Source organism: Falco cherrug, chromosome 16, assembly GCF_023634085.1.
Source record: "Falco cherrug isolate bFalChe1 chromosome 16, bFalChe1.pri, whole genome shotgun sequence".
Lineage (NCBI taxonomy): Eukaryota > Metazoa > Chordata > Aves > Falconiformes > Falconidae > Falco > Falco cherrug.
Genome location: NC_073712.1, coordinates 9,217,314 through 9,234,696, shown reverse-complemented (window position 1 = coordinate 9,234,696; position 17,383 = coordinate 9,217,314). Strand labels below are relative to the sequence as shown.

General features: G+C 38.2%; 1 protein-coding gene and 1 long non-coding RNA gene across 4 annotated transcripts in view; one reads left to right on the top strand and one right to left on the bottom strand.

Annotated features, from left to right (window-relative positions):
* The window catches only part of LOC102057434 (bile acid receptor-like), a 10,929-nt gene extending 1,896 nt beyond the window's left edge, over window positions 1-9,033 (bottom strand). Inside the window, exons 1-7 of the mRNA XM_055727893.1 lie at window positions 8,769-9,033; window positions 4,173-4,298; window positions 2,617-2,982; window positions 1,867-2,007; window positions 1,108-1,247; window positions 914-1,018; window positions 717-816 (exon numbers count right to left, since the gene is read on the bottom strand). Of these exons, the coding sequence (XP_055583868.1) occupies window positions 717-816; window positions 914-1,018; window positions 1,108-1,247; window positions 1,867-2,007; window positions 2,617-2,982; window positions 4,173-4,263 (943 nt within the window). The 5' untranslated portion in view covers window positions 4,264-4,298; window positions 8,769-9,033. The remainder of the gene's footprint in view (window positions 1-716; window positions 817-913; window positions 1,019-1,107; window positions 1,248-1,866; window positions 2,008-2,616; window positions 2,983-4,172; window positions 4,299-8,768) is intronic.
* LOC129737464 (uncharacterized) overlaps window positions 1-17,383 on the top strand; it is a 19,403-nt gene extending 2,020 nt beyond the window's left edge. The window contains exons 2-4 of one of the 3 annotated variants that reach the window (XR_008735357.1): window positions 13,952-14,054; window positions 14,977-15,068; window positions 15,998-17,383. This is a non-coding gene — a long non-coding RNA (uncharacterized LOC129737464). Of the gene's footprint in view, window positions 1-13,951; window positions 14,055-14,976; window positions 15,541-15,994 lie in introns of those variants that run through there. The other 2 variants (XR_008735358.1, XR_008735356.1) reach the window with 2 other exon arrangements.

The following is a 17,383-nucleotide window of genomic DNA, read 5'->3' as shown; positions in this document are numbered from 1 at the left end:
CACTTATAATTCAAGAGCAAAAGAACTTCATTAATTATTTTCTTAATCCTGATCAAAGCAGGATATGTAACATAATGGGAACAAACAGTTCATCCATTCTTTCAGATCTGTTCCACAGTAGTGCTCAATTACATCCCATATCAGCTTTAGACATGTTGATTGACTTTTGTCAATACATTTTACAATTTAATGAAAAAAATATCACCCTCTCTGTCAAATGTTATTTTATCAGCTTTACATTGAAATGCAGTGAATTTAATTGCATGTTCCTTTGTTTTTTATTAAAGGAAAATATGAATAGGAGCACCTGGTTAGTCCCTTCTGTGCTGCCTTTTCCTTTGAAGGAACATCTGGGTTTTTTTCTCTGACGATGACAATAAATCGCAAACTGAACTGGTTTTCAGAGAATGTGTTGAAATAGTAATCCACTCAAGATGGTATTTTGAAGTCCATGTACTTTCAGAAAAAGTCTCCACTCCATGTCAGAAATGGAAAAGAAATGTAATCATAGCAAGCTTTTGAAGTGAATGCTTCTAACTTGTCCTCATGGCAAGTAAATGGTAACCCTGATTGTTAGAATTGGGAGAAAAAATAGTTGAATGGGAGTTTTCTTAAAGCCTGTATTTTTCTCGGACTCATGCCATCAGTATGGTTTCTGCCTTGGACGGAGGGGAGGTCACACTATTCTGTAATACTTCCCAAAGGAAGAAACTTACCTGGCAGTCTTTTTGTGAAATCCACTAACACTTGTACATGGACAACTGCTGTCTCAGAGAGACGGAGAAAACTTTCCTCAGGACTTACAGTTTCTTGTAGCTGCATGAAAGAGCGTTTAGACATCTGATATAACCAAGATACTGTACTTAGGACAATAATAACTTAGCAATGCAGGCTGGTTGTTCTGTATACGTACAAACTTCTTTGCTTCCTCAAGGGGAATGGTGTATTTTTGGTGTGCTGCTACAATGTGGTCAAGAAGCTGATGTTCCCCTGGAGTAAGTTCCATCTTCTCTGGGATCTATTAAAAAGATAAACCAATCAAGTGACAATGACTTGGGGCAAAATGAAATTATAAAAAGAGATATATTAAATAGAAAAATATCCCACTTTTCCAGATCTTGTTGTAGATGATACATGCTTACTATTCAGTCCCTCATCTTCCAGTTTTATGTCACAAAGAAAACTGCTCTTCTGTTTGAAATTCTTCCTGAGTCGCTTTGACTTGCACTGTACTTCAGTCAGCAAACCTGTGAGGCATGGAAGTGTGTATCAATATGTACATTTTCAAATAATTACAATTTAAAACCATAATTTTTACTGTTATTGATAACACGAGTCTTGCACCACAGGAGCTGTCACCTGTAAGGAACTATGCTTCCTTGAGGATATGGCAATGTGTTATTCATTAGCGAGTTAGGTTCAGTATCTGCCAAAGACCTGAGTGTTTGCGGTTCTCTTACGTTATCTCTTGCTTGTGGCTCTGTGACATACAAGCACGAGAATTTTTCATGAAAGACTATTGTGCAAAATCCACCCCCCACCTGCCCAACAAAAAAGCGTGTGATATGCTTGCTGCTGTCCTGTCAAGGTTCAAGATGTTTAGCAGTCTCATGATAGTACTTCCTTTTTTTTCTTGTGAAGTCTTTGAACAGCAGTCCTCTTAACTTCAGGAAATACTTCCCAAGCATTGGTCATTTCTGCAGATGAAGACGCTACAGGTGCTATGGACTCCAAAGCTAAATTTTCCTACAGCTAAATGAAGTTTAGACCAATACCATTTAGCTCTAATGAGGAGAAGGGATTGACTTTGGAAGAGGTTTTATCCAAGTTGATCAGCAAAGTAGCCAGCATGGAAGGAGCACTTACATTCTGCTAGCATTCCCACAGCTTTACACTTCTTCAGGCGACATTCCTGACACTTCCTCCGCATGTACATGTCCATTTCACAGTGACCACCATTCTTGCATCGATACACTGCATTTTTGGTTATGCTACGTCGGAAGAAGCCTGTAGACAAGGATCAGGTTATGACTGAAGAAATCTAAGGCACTGTATCTCATAACAATTTGAAGAATCAGAGTGTCTTTTGGGTTTTTTTGTTAGACTGGGGTTTTTTTTACAATGGAAATACTACCTTGATTTTAAATTTGATTATTAACAGCATAGTTACGGCTTGTCCTTTCTGACTAATATTAATCACTGTTTTCCTTACCTGACCAAGACAGCTGCCATATAGCAAGTCAAAATGTGAATAGAAATTATTACTTGTGTTTATTTAATTTTAATAAGTATAATTAAAAACACTGAAGTACATCTATAATAAATGTGCATGAGAAAATCAGCACCTGCTTAAACAGACACTATCCTAGTGGATAATCAACGCAGAAATGAGACGCATGAAATGCTCATATTAAATACACAATGTGAAAGTATTTCTTCAAAAAATGTTATAAAAATGTGAATCTGGAGTAAGCATGTTAGATAAAGGGTTCCAAAATCCTCTGTAGCAATGTCAGCTTAAAAAATCATGACATCTGCTTAAACCGCTGACATGGAACATTTTGTTGAGCACTGTGGGGCACTGTGGGTAAGACCCAGATCAGCCTGTTCTCTTACCTTTACAGCCTTCACAGGTAAGCGCGTTGTAGTGATAGCCTGACGCCTTGTCACCACACACAACACACAGCTCCTCCTGTCCCTTCAGTCTCAGAGAAGAGTGGTTTAATCTGGGCCGCTTTAACCCTTGGTATCCACCATCATCATTGTGGGGAGCCACAAAGGAGGGTTTGCTTAATTCACAGCTGCTGGTGGTGCACTGCCCGTCGCTGTAGGGAGAGTCCAGGCCGTACGTGCTGTACTGGGGCTGGGAGGGCTGTGGCTGTAACACTGGAGGAGGGATCTGAACAGCTGAGTACTGGCAGTAAGGCGCAGTCTGGTAATCGGTGTCTTGCAGCTGATAGTTGATGTGCTCCGGTAAAACATCTAGGTACAGAAGAAATTGAAATAACAACCTGAAGAATATCTCGACATCGGGTACTTGAAAGTTTTAACATGTTTTAGAGATTAAATATTTAATCACAAATATTAGAGGAATGCATTTTCAGAAGGGCAGCCTGACACATTCTTCTTACATGTAATGTAATGTTTTCAGGTTAAAAACCTGTAATGTTTTTAAGTAAAATCTTAGGTGTAAAAAAAAATGTCTTGTGACAGTTTGGGCAATGTCATGTGGGTGCCACTTGATTCTTGTTTGCATGTAATTGTCTGTCACTTGCCAACTGATGATGACACCTTTAGATTTTGCACTCAAAGGTAATTTTTATTAGTTGTCCACATAACAGAAGACTATTTTCCTGTAAGTGAATTTGTTGATGAGTGAGGTTTTTGTTATTGGTACATATTTCAGGCATAGTTTTGAAAATACTGCACAGCAAAAGTCTGAAAAAGATGGTGCAGAAATTATATATGGAGTGGTAAAATTACTGTGACAGTTATTCAGTAGAACAAAAAGCAGAGGCTTGCTTTATTTAGTATTTTTCCACATTGATCCTTTATGAAATTTTATTTTAGCAAAATGTAGGTACAGAATTAATGAAGAGAGCTTGTTCATGCCTTTCTGTCTGTAGAGTTTTAATTTTATCCAGCCCCCCTTATATGTACACACAGCTGTACTGAAGAAAGCTTGTGCAACATGCATCGTGTTTCATTCTTCCTTTGGGATTGTTCAAATCTCTGTAAAAACAAATTTTGGGTTTTTAAGCAGTTTGGAGGTCTTTTGCTCTTTAATGGAATTTGGGTCCTGCTTTTACTCTTCCAGAATCAGATTAGTTATTGCAATTACAGGTACATAAGATACAGAATAACCATTATCTATTTATAACATATCTGGAATACTGTAATAAAACCTGTGTCTTCTTCATGCAAGTCAAAGGGAGACAGCACCATTAATGTTTGTATGAAACGATCAGTCAGTGTAATCACATCGTTTACAAAATCTGCATGAGCACATTCTAATATATTTCAATACACTTTCCATATTGGCTTGATAGTCAAATGTGTAGCTTCTAAAAGCTTGTGAAGATAAGCTAAAATGAAGAAAATAATGGGAATTCCCACAGGTGTTCATTTTACTATACTGCTTTTTCATAATATGAAAAATTCACTTTACTCACCGTAATACTGTATGGGGTCAGGAAGACAATACCCATCAGGTACAGTGACAAATGTATTTGCCATGTTCTGCTCCCAATTGCACCGTTTCATGCAGTTGCTCTGTGATAGACTTTCAAGAAGGCAACCTAGAGAAATGGAGCAGTATGAAAAGCATCATATGAGAAAGAATTGCTGGCTAGATTTAGCTACAGAGCTAAAACCAGAAGACTTCAGAATACGGAACAGTCTGCAGATCTGAATAAAATCAGAGGTATGTGCAAAGTCACATAGTACTCTCAGTGAGGTTGCAAAACATTTGATTGTCCTAGTAGTACAGATTCAGGATAGAGTTCATTCCTAAATTTTCAGCTTATATTTAAAACTGTTTTGCTCTGGATTTTACACAAAACCATGTGGGGGAATGAAACTAATTGTTGGTAAATTCTGTAATTCAGGAAGCAATTAAATGGAGCTTCACTGGATAGAAAAAAAACTTGCTTTCAGAATGAGTTAGGGCATTTGCACTAAGCTAGATGTGGCAGATGTTCTGTTTCAGCACAAAGATGGTCTTTTAGTGAATTTGCTTCATTCACTTTTTATGCAATTTTGAATCAAGTAAATATAGGAAAATAACCTGGAAAGGCCAGTATAGAATATTTCTTCTTCTCCATGTACTCTTTTATGCAGTAATAGTCAGCTTTGCCTCTCTTAAGTATAGCCCAATTTACATTTAAGAGCTTGCATTCCTTTAAGAGTACAAAGCATCCTGTGAAGACCAAAAAAATCAATCTCATATAGGATGTATTACCCTCTGGAGAGTTACCCTGTCCTTGATTATTGAAGGAACCTGGGCTTCTGGCTGGATGCTTTGATGTTCACCGTAATAAAGTGTACTGAGAGCTCACAGTGGCAGAGTAGGTGCAGAGTAGCTATTGTGCTTTGAGTTCAAAACTTGCCTTATTTTTCAGTAATTTGACTTTATGGAGAGGTTCTGGAAAAGTGTGTTCTAAAAATTCCTAAAAGAGTTTTATAAAAAAAAAAAAAGCATGTCTATATGGACACTAGCATGAGCCGGGTTTGAGTTTAGGTATGTGTATAGACAATCGTTGGTGTGGCTTAGCAATTGAGAGGTAATGGAGCAGCCATTAGAGAAGTAAGTAGGAAATACTTTCCTTGCCCCTTTGTCCCTCTGCATGCGTGGAATGCCACTGGTTAAAAGTATGTTGTATCTGATGCCCATTGAGTAAGGTCTTTACAAGACAATTCGCCAGTGAACAACTATTCATAGGCTTTCCTGAGCAGAAGGGAAGGACAGAAAAGATGAAAAAGGCAAGTAAGTATTTGGAAAGTATAGCAAATCAGCAATGTGTGTAACAGGATTCTCTGTATGTGCCTCTTGCAGAAATCACAGCAAATTAGATTTACAGATCTTCCTTGAAAGACCCTCATGTTGGGTTTTGTGCAATACCTATACCTAGCTACAGCTGAGAAAATGAATATATAATTTCAGGGAATCTGAACTAAAGTAATGTCTTGAAAGACATACATCCTTTCCTCGCTAACTGGACGTGTCTTTGAAACCAAACACTTTCTCTTCATGTTGTCAGCAGAAGGTGAAAAGATGCAGTGAGGCTGGAATGCTCGGGTTTTTTTGTTATCTCTGCTAGTAAATATTTGTTTGAGAGAGAAATGACTCATGAGGTCCTTATCAGCTAGATCAATTTGGCCTGGGCAAAGTCTACATTTTTCCTTAAAAATGTGGTTTTGCTGAAGAAATGTGTTTCTGGATTCCAGCAGTTTCTTCAAATAAAAATAATAAAAGAATAGTAGCTAAAATAAAATTGCACTGATCCAGTCTGATAAAAATATTATATTGGGAGTATGAAGCACGTATTACCAAATGCAAGGTGGTCGGTTGATTAAACATTCTACATCTTGGAAGCAGACTTTCATTTGGCAAAGTTTCCTCAACTTCGGTATTGTATGAGAATAGATTTGAGGATTTAGCCCTTCTTACTGATTTCTACGGCAAATAAAAGTTATCAGTTGCAACCACAGAATTCCCAGTTTAGAATGAGACTTTGCAAATTGAAACTCTTAAGTTAAGAGAATGTTCTAACAGTATGAATAGTAAATCCAGTGTTTATTTGAGAAATGCTGTAGTGTCTTGAAATGAGACTTAACGGTCATACCTGTGCATGAATGTTAACAGTTTCATTTTCTAACAATTGAGAATTTAGCATTAACAAGCTTGTTCTGATATAAAATAGAACTGGGCTTTTAAAAAAAAATTACAAAGAACAGAATAAAATATGTAAGGAACTTAATTTTTCTAGGACAGGAAGGTTTTGGTTATTGATAAGATTGACTGCCTCACCCTTTAGATATGGGTCAGTCAGCAGCAGGGAAGCCTACTCCAGACTTTAGGAGTCATTGAAATTTCATGCTGGTCTCTCAAAAGTTCAGTAGCCATGCCTGATCTCTCACACCTCATGAGAGTGAACCATGACATTTCTTCAGCCCATACCTACATCCATTAACCCTTTGCCGTGCAGGCAAGTGCATTCTGCATGCACACAAAGTTTAGCTACACACTGTAAAGCTGTGGAATCCTTACAGAATGTAGCATTCACGCCCAATCATAATTTTCAAAACATTATAACTTGGACAAAGTTGAAATAAGATTGGAGTAAGAGCTTTGGGTGTTTGGGATAGTTGTAGTCATGCCATTTCCAAACCAAAATACTCTGTGCCTGTGTTTTTCTCTTCTCTGTGTACTAAAAATATACCCTTACATTTTGTGTATGTGTGCTTTAAAATGGAAGCAAAAGAAAGAAATACAGTCCCAGAGATGATGGATAAAGGTCTTTAGCCTAAAAAGTCGAAATAACTGAAAAGGAAAATCATTTTTTAGTAACTTGTTTCATAGAATCACAAACTGTAACACAGTTAGGATGAAAGTCTTCAGTCCTTAGACAGACAAACTGACCTGAAAGAAGATGTCATCTGCGCAAAGGCACATGCTGTTCCCTGCTTCTCCTTCTTGGTTACTTCAGAGGTGCTAATTCTGCTGGCTGTTTTCACGTGTGAAATCCTAATCATTGCAGGGGAGGGGAGTGTTTGTTGGTTTTTAATTTTAAAAGCCCCTACAAGCAGGAGGTTTTGATTTTATTTTTTTTTCCCCCCAGAAGAAGATGTGACCTAGACTGGAGGCTGCTTAAGCGCGTTGGAAAATGTTGCACTTTTACAGGCTTGGTTTTACAGTAATCAGTCTTTTGAACTAATAACGTTCAATATAAACTGAAATGTATGTTGATTCAAGGGGTTGGTTATCCATCTAATACAGAAATTCATCAATCTTAAGTTATTAGTCCTAACTGAAACACTTCCCAGTTTATCAAAGATGTAAGCTATTAACGGGGAAAAAAAGTGCCATTAACTGATAAAAGTAAAGTACAGTCACAAACCAGTCACTTAAGAGAATATATGTATTCAGACTAGAGCACTGTACATCTATTTATTGTTATTTATGGTGAAATATGTTGGTTTTATCATTTTTATTGCTATAAAAATATAAAGTAACATATCATCAACTTATCAAATTTATTAAGATGCAAAACATACTTCTTGTAGAAGAGGCTTCAGGGAGCTCTTTAAGAGGTATGTATTGGCAGTACTTTAACTGCTATCGTAAATATTTTGACAGTTGAGTCATAGGGAAATTTCTTGTTTACAGGGAATTTTAGGAACTCAATCTGAAGGTCTTCAAGTTTTTTTCACCTTGTGGCATATTAATGATCACGCAGTGGAACGAGATGGCACATTTCAATCTCAGCATTAATTGCTGTACTTCTTTTGCTTCTGGGAAACATAGCTTAATTTTTTAATTTGTGGCATTTAAACCAAAAACTGAAAAAAAAAATGTAACAGAACACAGTTGGTGGCAACTATGTGCAATGCTAGGTGATACATTGAGTTTCACTCAAGCAATTCAGTAACCACTGATACTGTAATTAAAGAATGATTTTGCAGGGGGAGTTGTAGGATTGCTTGATTGATCCTATGCACATTGTTAAGGTTTTACCTGTTTCTCAGTTTTAATGTGCCAAGAAGCTCCACCAAAGCTGCTGTTTGAAGAAATACCACTTTTGTTCTCATTACGTGCATTCCTTCCTTGTCATATAATAACCATAAAAAGAATTGGCTTATTTCACGAATGGACTGTGTTGCAATTATCTTGAATTGTTACCCCATAAATTATTAATTCAAAGGTATAATTTTTATACATTGTAAAATAAGGGGTTAGAGATTGCTCAAAACGTACAGGTTTCCAGGTACTTCGGGGAAGGGAAACAAATAATTGAATTTTAAAATCATTTTACTTCACTCTGTATGTCAAATGAAGTACTGTTGGAACAAATTCTTGGCAGTAGGATAGCAAATTTAAAAGTGCATGTTTTCTATTTTCATTTAGACAGCCATTTAAAGAGAAAGAAAAAAAAAAAGGAAAAAGAAGAAAAAAGCCCAATGCCTAAAATATTTTCACATGGCAAATTGATTTATGGCTAGAGCAACAATTTATAATTCCAGAGCATTAAGAGAAGTAAAATACTTACGGTAGTTCCAGAGAGTTTCTTGCTTCCAGAGTTGAGTCTGCTGGGCTGTAGCGCTGATCCTAGCTCTCAGTCCAGCTGGAGCAAACTGGGCCTTTTCCCTATTTATCAGTTTCTGTGCATACACTAGGCTCCAGACACTCAGCAGAGCAATGCTACAGCTCTGAGACACAAACTTCCCACACAGCCTTTTCTGGGGTCGAAGCAAGGGCAGCTGCAAGTCCACATAAATCAAATAATAACTGGGTCATCAGGGACAGAGGCCATGGGGACCCTCACGTCACTGTTTCCCAGAGTTCTCCCTGTCCGATTACTAAATATTCTGCTTTCTTGGTAGAATTTAAAATTCTCCTATTTTGGTTGCTTTACATTGACATGTCTGAGTGTTAATGGATAATGTTCATTTCCTGGGTGGAGAAAATATTGCAGTAGTATTATTTGGACACAAGAATTGAATTTGGAAGCACTTCATTAGGCCACTGTCTCCAAACACAAAACACTTACCTTGTTCTCCCCATTCTGACTTACCTGTGCTGATGCAGCGTATGTAGGGCCATGTGTGCCCCCAAAACAGACAATTATTGTTAGCCACTTTTGTTGCTGCTAATTTTGCAACATTTCATTGTTAAAACGCCAAGTATTTTCATTATTAATAATGTCATTAAAAATTGAAGTTTAAATAATTTCCTAGATAAAAGATGCAATGGTTTGGACAGGGCATTTTCTTGCTAGCTATCGTGTCATTACACTTGCTTCCTAACATGATGCGCAGCAGGTTGCAAACACACTAACTCCAGGAGGAGATCACTTTTCTTCTGTGTAAGAGCAATTTACTTCAGGAAAAAACTGGTTCTGTTGTGTACTTCGCGGAATTAGATTGCAAAAGGAAAAAACAATTTCCTGTTGCTTATCTTACTGCAAAGTCACTTAAAATAGTCTTTAGGGACAATAGGTTTTCAGGGATCTGTGGCACAATACGCAGCAAACTGACATGACCCTTCAAAGGAGAGTCATATTTGTGTTCCATAGACTCCAGACAAGAGCATGCTACTTATTTCCATGTAATCTGGCACCATTTAGGAATCTGTTAGTCTTTGGAGGTGGAATGGTTGAGTCTGGCTTTCAAGAACAAAAAAGATTAACTCAGATGTTTTTTGAGCATCTTATGGGACCTTTTGAGCTTTCAAATGTTCTGCATTGATAATGTGTGGTGACAGAGGGCTGAAATACATAGATTATGCAGTAGAGACAAAGGTAATGATCTTGTAAATTTAATTATGTTCAGCATTTGTTTTTCTGGTAAAGCAGCCTTATACAGCAACTTACTAAGATGTCAAAAAAACTTGAGTGGTAAAAATGAAGAATTTACAGTTCTTGGAACTAAGATTTGTTTTCATAGCAGTATCTCTTTCTCACATACCTTTGGCTTTTTCATCCAGCTTTGCAGCCTTTCTCATGAAAGATGGAAAAAACAGCAGAGGTTTGTGAAATACTGTCTTTAGCTTTTACATAGTACTGACTTTTTTTAGTACTCTTTCTGATAGAAGATACTGTACTGGTAAGCTGTTCAGACATACCTATGGGATGTGGGTATTTAAAGCCTATTTTCGGGAAACTTAAGTCTGAGGCCCAGGTTTTTAGAAGATATCTAATCCCCATTCTGTTAAGTGTTATAAAACTTACTGGTTTCAGAGCAAATTCAATTTCTAAAGTAAGTGTAGAAGAACCTAAAACTTAGTTGTAGAAATTAACTGCAGTGCCACGTTAAGTATTATTAGCCCATGGTCATTAACTTCAACCTACATGCTACTTTCATAGCTGTGGTAATAAAACTGTTTTACATAGTCATCCAGTGATTCAGACCAAGTGTCTAGTCCATGTTAAATATATGTATTTACATTATTTTAACAGATCACTTCTATTCAAAGCTTAAGGTGACAATAAAAATGGGAGACCTGAGAGCCCACTAAATCACAAGTGCTGCAAAGAAGAGGAAAATAAACCGTGCTTGTAAAGAACTCAGAAATAAAGAGCTTATTTAGGAGTAAGGAAGATTTAAATTAGGTACTAAAGAAAGCAATTACAGTGGTAAAAATAGCACTGGAATAAGTTGCCCATACAATCTTCATCACTGGATGTTTTGAAGATCAGTTGGGCAACCTATAGAACTTACAAATTGTTCTCTCTGAGTTATTTTCATGGTATGAAGGAGGAGAAAGGAATTTTGAGATCTCTTCCAGCTCTGTTTTCTGTTATTTTTCCTTACATATGTCAATTTTGTAGAACACTGTTAGTGTCTGATCAGTAACATGCCTAGTGCCATTTTAATGGGCAAAAGAAATAATCATATACTTCAAGCATGGTTTACTAGAGGTTAGTAAACACAGCATTACTCATAGACACAGCCTGAAAATATTAGCTGAACAAGCTCATGTCGTGAGCCAAAATCTAGAAGTGCCACTGAAGTGGACAATGAGGGGCATGCATGTTCTCTATAGAAAATGATCAGATCTGATGATGTCCGTCTGACCTGAACACCTTGTGTTGCAGAGGTTTTGCAGCCTCATTTTAATCATTCGTGTAAACTGTGAGCTTCCCTGCAATTTGAGCTACACAGAATGTCTGCCTTTACGCAGTTAGGTCTAAGAATCTGATGAGTGATGAAACTGCAGATAAAGAAAGCTTTCCTAGGTCGATACTGGTTAAGAGAATTCATTTTCGAGCTAGTAGAATTCTTTATTCATCTGAACTAGAAATTCTAGATCTCTGTAACTTGCTTGGTGTCTGAATAGTTAAAGGAAATCCTATATACTCCAGCTGGATCTTCTCTACATAACTGACCCTTTGGCTTGATCTGGTATTGGATTGTTTACGTAACTTTGGTAATTAACCACTATCAGCCTCATTAATGAAACATAAACCACCTCTTCTGCTCATTTATAAAGCATTTGTCAAACAAAACTTAAACAAAGGGCAGAATCTCAGTGAAGTAACAGTCCTTCAAAAGCTACTGAGACTCTGACTACAAGTCATTTGTTGTTGTTTTTCAGTAAAAACGAAGCAGAAGTGATGGCATTGTCTATTGCTTTTGGCTAACTTTTCACAACAACATCTGAGATCTGTCACATGAGGGCAATGATGCCTGGACAACTATTTCAGCCATTTCAGTACAAAATACTGATGTTCCAGCTCATTACTGTAAATCACTAAATGATGAAAGCAAGAGTCAAATACTAAACAACTGGGAACCTTTGGAAAACTAGTTGCTAATTACAGTAATCAGTGTTATATGTAAGTTAAAGGTTATACTGAAATACAGATTATTTCATTGTTGTATTAAGTCTCTCCTGTTAGTAAACTGTTCTGAACAACATTAAAGTTGAGTATTAACAATACAGTTTATGTATTAAAATTAATTAACTTACTCTTTACGTGTTTTTGGTTTAAAGAAATAAAATGTTTTATAGGCATAAAATGCACGGGCAGACAAATACATCCCAAAAATTTACCATTTGTTAAGGCACTAATGAAAAAAAGGCAATCTTTCTGTTCACCCTCTCTGGATTTATTAATCTTCAAAAAGTGCAGTGGTTCTGGCACTGTTTGGATTTTCTGCATGGCGTGGGTGAATCTAAGCCCCAGGTGAGAAATGGCACAAAGCCTCGTGACTAATATTTTTGTATGTTGGTGTTATCTTGCACTCGTGGCTGTCAACAGAGAAAGATTTAATTTGAATAGAATGCAAATCTGTTGCACAGGGTGGTTTCCATTGTTGGATCACAGGTTCCAAGACAGCATGGGGTCCAGAAGCTACAGCAGTATAGGGAGTTGTCTCTTGTTTTATTCAGCACATTCACCAATAATTTGGATGTAAAACTTGAGGACAGGCAAAGGAAGCTTGTGTGGGAATGGTACCAAACTGTCTGTAGGCATCAGTTAGAGGAGGGTTGCAATGAACAGAAGTGGCATGGGATTGCCTGTCAAAGGTAACTTGGCTTACTTTATGTTCACCTAAAAGGTAATTAATCTAGAATTTTGAGAAATGTGCTTGTTTTGATGTCATTGTTTGCCTATTTTGCCTGCAGCAGAGAGAGAAACTTGGCTGGTTCACTTGAAACTTAAGAATGTGAGTGTAGTAGGTCAGAGACTGTCTTCTTCTGTGTACATATATGGCCTCTGCTGAATAGGGCCCCTGCCAGACTGAGGTACTTAAAATCCGATGTAATACTACCACCAATAAAACAAAACATTAAAAAGATGCTATTTTGTACTACAAGTTCATGCAGTACTTCCCCCCTTCTGTAGGTTTTAAGCATGTTACTCAGTTTTGTAGCTTCAGGCCACAAGGTTTGTGTGTCATTTTCTTTGAGCACTGGTTTGCAAAACTTTTATCTTCCCTACATGTAGCTTTTTAGAGCAGTACAGTTATTTGCAGAAATTAAAGAGAAATAGTCTTTACAGAGCAAAACTGTACGTTTCAGCAGAGGAATGAGAGTGAGATGAGTCAGCGAAATTTCATTGGGCAGCACTTTTCAACCTGAATTTATGGAGTGTTCAAATATGAAATTATTCAACTCTTCCCCCAAAAGGGGTGACAGGGGATCTATACAGGGAACAGCCCCCATTTAGCATTGCAGAGCATCTGTTCATTCAGCTGGTTTAGTGTTAGAGCTAATGAATACTCTCCTGTTTTGCATCAGATCTATCAGACATCATCATAGTCAAATTAGAAGAGTAGTAACTCAGGAGAAGATGACAGTTCTCATTTAAGTTCTTAAATGCTTTCATGGGGTGAAATAATGGGAGATCGTATCAGACCAGAGAGGGAAACCCAATTTTGGTCTTTTAAAGACTTACTTTTTTTCTTAATCATGAAGTTGTTGGTTAGTTTCACTATGCATTTTCTTACAGGCTTTTCACAAATCTTGAAGAGCTAAACACTTATGTTCAATTTTAATGCAAGAGCCAAACTGCTTTAAGCTTACTTGAAAATCTCAAGACAGCCTACAAAATGTTCCCATTTCTTCCATGCATTCTCTTGAGGTTGGTATGCAGAGCAATCCCACTACCTTAAGGCAGAATAGGTATGAATAAGCCCATCCATTCAACCTTGACAAAATATATGGTATCCTTACATATCCATCCTTCAATAACCTGTGCCAAATGTATGTGTTTCTCCTTGGCAGGACGACCAAGATTTGTCGATAAAATGCTCCAGTGCATCGGAAGGCACAACGTGGAAGAAAGTAAAGACGCCAACAAAAATCTCCTGCAACGATCTCAGAATTGGTAATTCATAGAGATACTTGCAAATGTAACTTCAAGCATTGAGATTCTCAAATGACTTCTTGGTAGGTACAGCAAAGAGAAGCCAAGTCCTGGGTCTGATTTCCATAAAGCAGAATATCTGGACACTCTGAATTAAGTGTTACAAATTAATTATTGTGGAATCCCTTGGTCAGCATTTTATCGACAGTGAAGTCTTGCTGCTGAGAGACTGAAATCTGGATTTATCCATTTATCAGTGATGATGTTTTCCCTTTTTTCCAGCCTGGATTCCATCTTAAGGACATTTGTTTTAATAGTAAAAAGAATATTAGAGTCATAAATGTGAGTGCTGTGGTGCAGCGGGTGACTCTTCAAGATTTATCAAAGCAGGGTAATTAAGGTGAACAATAAGACTGAGTACCTTAGTAATAACTTTTGTCACAGAACAACTCTGTTTTATGCAATAGTAATCCACCTTGAAGTATAGGCTAGGAAACGCAGTAAGAGGATTCCCTTGGCCTCCTGGTCTGTGAGTCTCTGTGCTACAGATTTTGTTGAGGGCAATACCAGTAAAACTGTGACAGTAGCTGATGATTGTGTTAACACCATTACTTAACTCTAAAAGCAAGCAGTCAAAAAGTGTCAGTTGGGGGGTGTGAGAGAGGTCTGGTTTGTTTTTTAAGCAAGCTGTAGCTGCTGAAATATTTGGCTGTTAGACACCAGGTTTTTCAGTGAAGAACTGTAGTGGAAAAGAGAAATGGTCACATTCAGCTTTTGAAAAGCTGGTGTCTGCTGCATTACTATGTGGGGCTTGTGCTTTCAGAGATGAGACTGGGCCAAAATTTTTCAAACTGTGCTGACCACACTTAGGATTAACATTATTTTACTTGCAACCCAAGAACTACCCTAGAAACTTACCCTTTATTCTTTCATCTACTTCCAGCATTTAGATGCCACTCAGCCTGTCACAGATGTTGCCTTTTTCCACCGGTCAATTCCTCTGTGCATTATTACCTGTTCACTGCCAGTTTCTGGGTAAGTTACGGGCACTGCCTGGTGCACATTGTTTCAACATGCTCAGTACTGATACCTGAAGTCACCCCAGGTTTACAAGTACTGTGTTGTGGTCAGGATTCTGTGCTGTGTCTGTTACCAGTCTCTGCAATTACTTTTTCTGTGCTTTTGGTCTAAGTTTCTTTTCTTTTTGATTTTCCTACTATGAGCAAGAACCTCCTCAGCTATACTAGAAATGCTGTTTATTTATTTATTCCATCATATATGTATTATATATAAATTCCATTATTTATGTATTTATTCCATCACAGAAATACTATTTATGATTTTTCAAAGATGGCCAAGAAAAGGTTTTGGTTTCATAGCAGCTCTGCTGTTTTGGAGAGCCTCAGTATGCTTCTATCGTATACTTTTCCTGCTACAACAAATCTGTGTTCTGTTTGACAAAATACAGCCATGTGGTTAAGAGTTATTAAAAGCATTAAAGCATTAACCTCTTGTAACCTCATTTTTCACTTTGTACACATACATAAGTGTTTAATTGAATTGAAGTTAAACACTAAAAAGTTTGAGAGGCCGAATTTATACATTCTCTTTAGTTTATACAGAATTGATGTGATAAGCCAAAGGAATTATAAGACACCACTACTCAGAAAATGCTCATCCGTTGATTTGTTTAAGCTCTCTTGCTACACACTAGAAGTTTTGGTGACAAGCATTCCCGGCATTTAAATGGAGGAGCTTTGTCCTACTGAGATCCGATCTGTGTTCTGGTGCCACACTAGCTTATTCTACTGTCCTTTGGAAGCTGAACAAATGATTCTGTGTCAAAAGATCTGCTGGAGAGGGGGGACCCACATCCTTGAGTGAGAACACAAGGCTGAGCGCAGTGTGGTGGTGGTATCATAGACTCCCGTCATCTTCTCATTCTGCAATTTTATTTCAAGCAGCCAGCATCCCACAGAGGGACTGCACCGATCCTGAAAGTCTGATAGAGCAGTGTTGGCCCTCATCTCTCTTGCTTGTCTGTACTTGGCATGAAAGGCCAGGATGTCACCTCTGAAGCCAGGGAAAAGTGAATATAAATGCACGGAACAGAACAGGCCAGAGGTTCAGACAACAATCCAGGTGCAGCTTCTGATGAAGTGTAGTGGTCCTTCACGCCGCACAGACGGGTTGCTCCTTCAGCCAGCTTCCTGGTAGAGGTGAACTGGGAGCTTCCAGCGCTTCGTTTCTACATGGCTCATCGAGTGCCTCCCCGCTGTAAAGCTGAATCGAGTGGAGCCTTAGAGATTGCATGTTTCACCTCACAGAACTTGCTTATGTTGAATAAGGTGAAAAAGGGGAAGATACCTGTATCATTCTCTGTAGCTGCAGCAGGCCTGCTCCTGCGGGGCTGCTCAAAGGCTCTGTGGGAAGGTGCTGGCAGAAGCATTAAGGGCAGCTACGGAATTGGGAGCATGAGCAGAGAGAGGCGACAGTGGGTGCAGAATGCCACAGGTGGGGTCATTTGAGGATATAATAGTGGGGACAGAGTGTGGCAGGGGAAACAAGCACAGGCTGCCACTTCAGGATGGCATGTCTATCTTATTACAGGGCAACCTTTTGCCAACTGGTTCCATAACCAGAATAGTAAACTTTGTCAGTTTTCCAGATGTTCATTTGGACATCATTCACCCGTTATAAAAAAGGAATTGTCATAACGAGTTGTCTTAACTTTTTGGTGTGCTCTAATAAGAAAAACAAGGAAGGACCGGAAGGTAAAATGTGCTATAGAGCATGAGCTAGATGTTTAGTGCCACACAAGTTACTATAAACCAGCATTACATTTCCCAAATGTGCAAAATGTATCTTACTCTACTAATTGATGTGATTCTGATTAAATAGTCTAGATGCAGCTGCTTACCCTATTCTCTTCTGGATCGTGTGAATGTTTTGAAATTGTTGCTTGTATAAAATCATCATATCGGCACTTATGCACTGTGATTGATTATCTCTGGGATCGTAAACTTTATCTGATAAGCATCCTCGGGTTTTCCTATGTGTCCTCTCTGAACAGGGAGTTAAACTGGAAAGATGAGTTAAGTCAAAGGGAGTCCTGTTAAAACATTATTGTTGGTAGTATGAACTGAGGAAGCTCCGGGGCACAATGTTAAGCAAAGCATCAAGGACGTGACAGAACACTGACAGTAGCTTCAGTGAGCAGATAAAAGTTTCAAGGCAGCGAGTGCGCGCTGCGGAGCGCCAGCAGGGGATGTTTGCTGCCCAGGGGCCACGCGGGAGCACCAGATAAGGCGGCAGCTCCACGGGTCGCAGCCCCGCGTTATCGCACACCG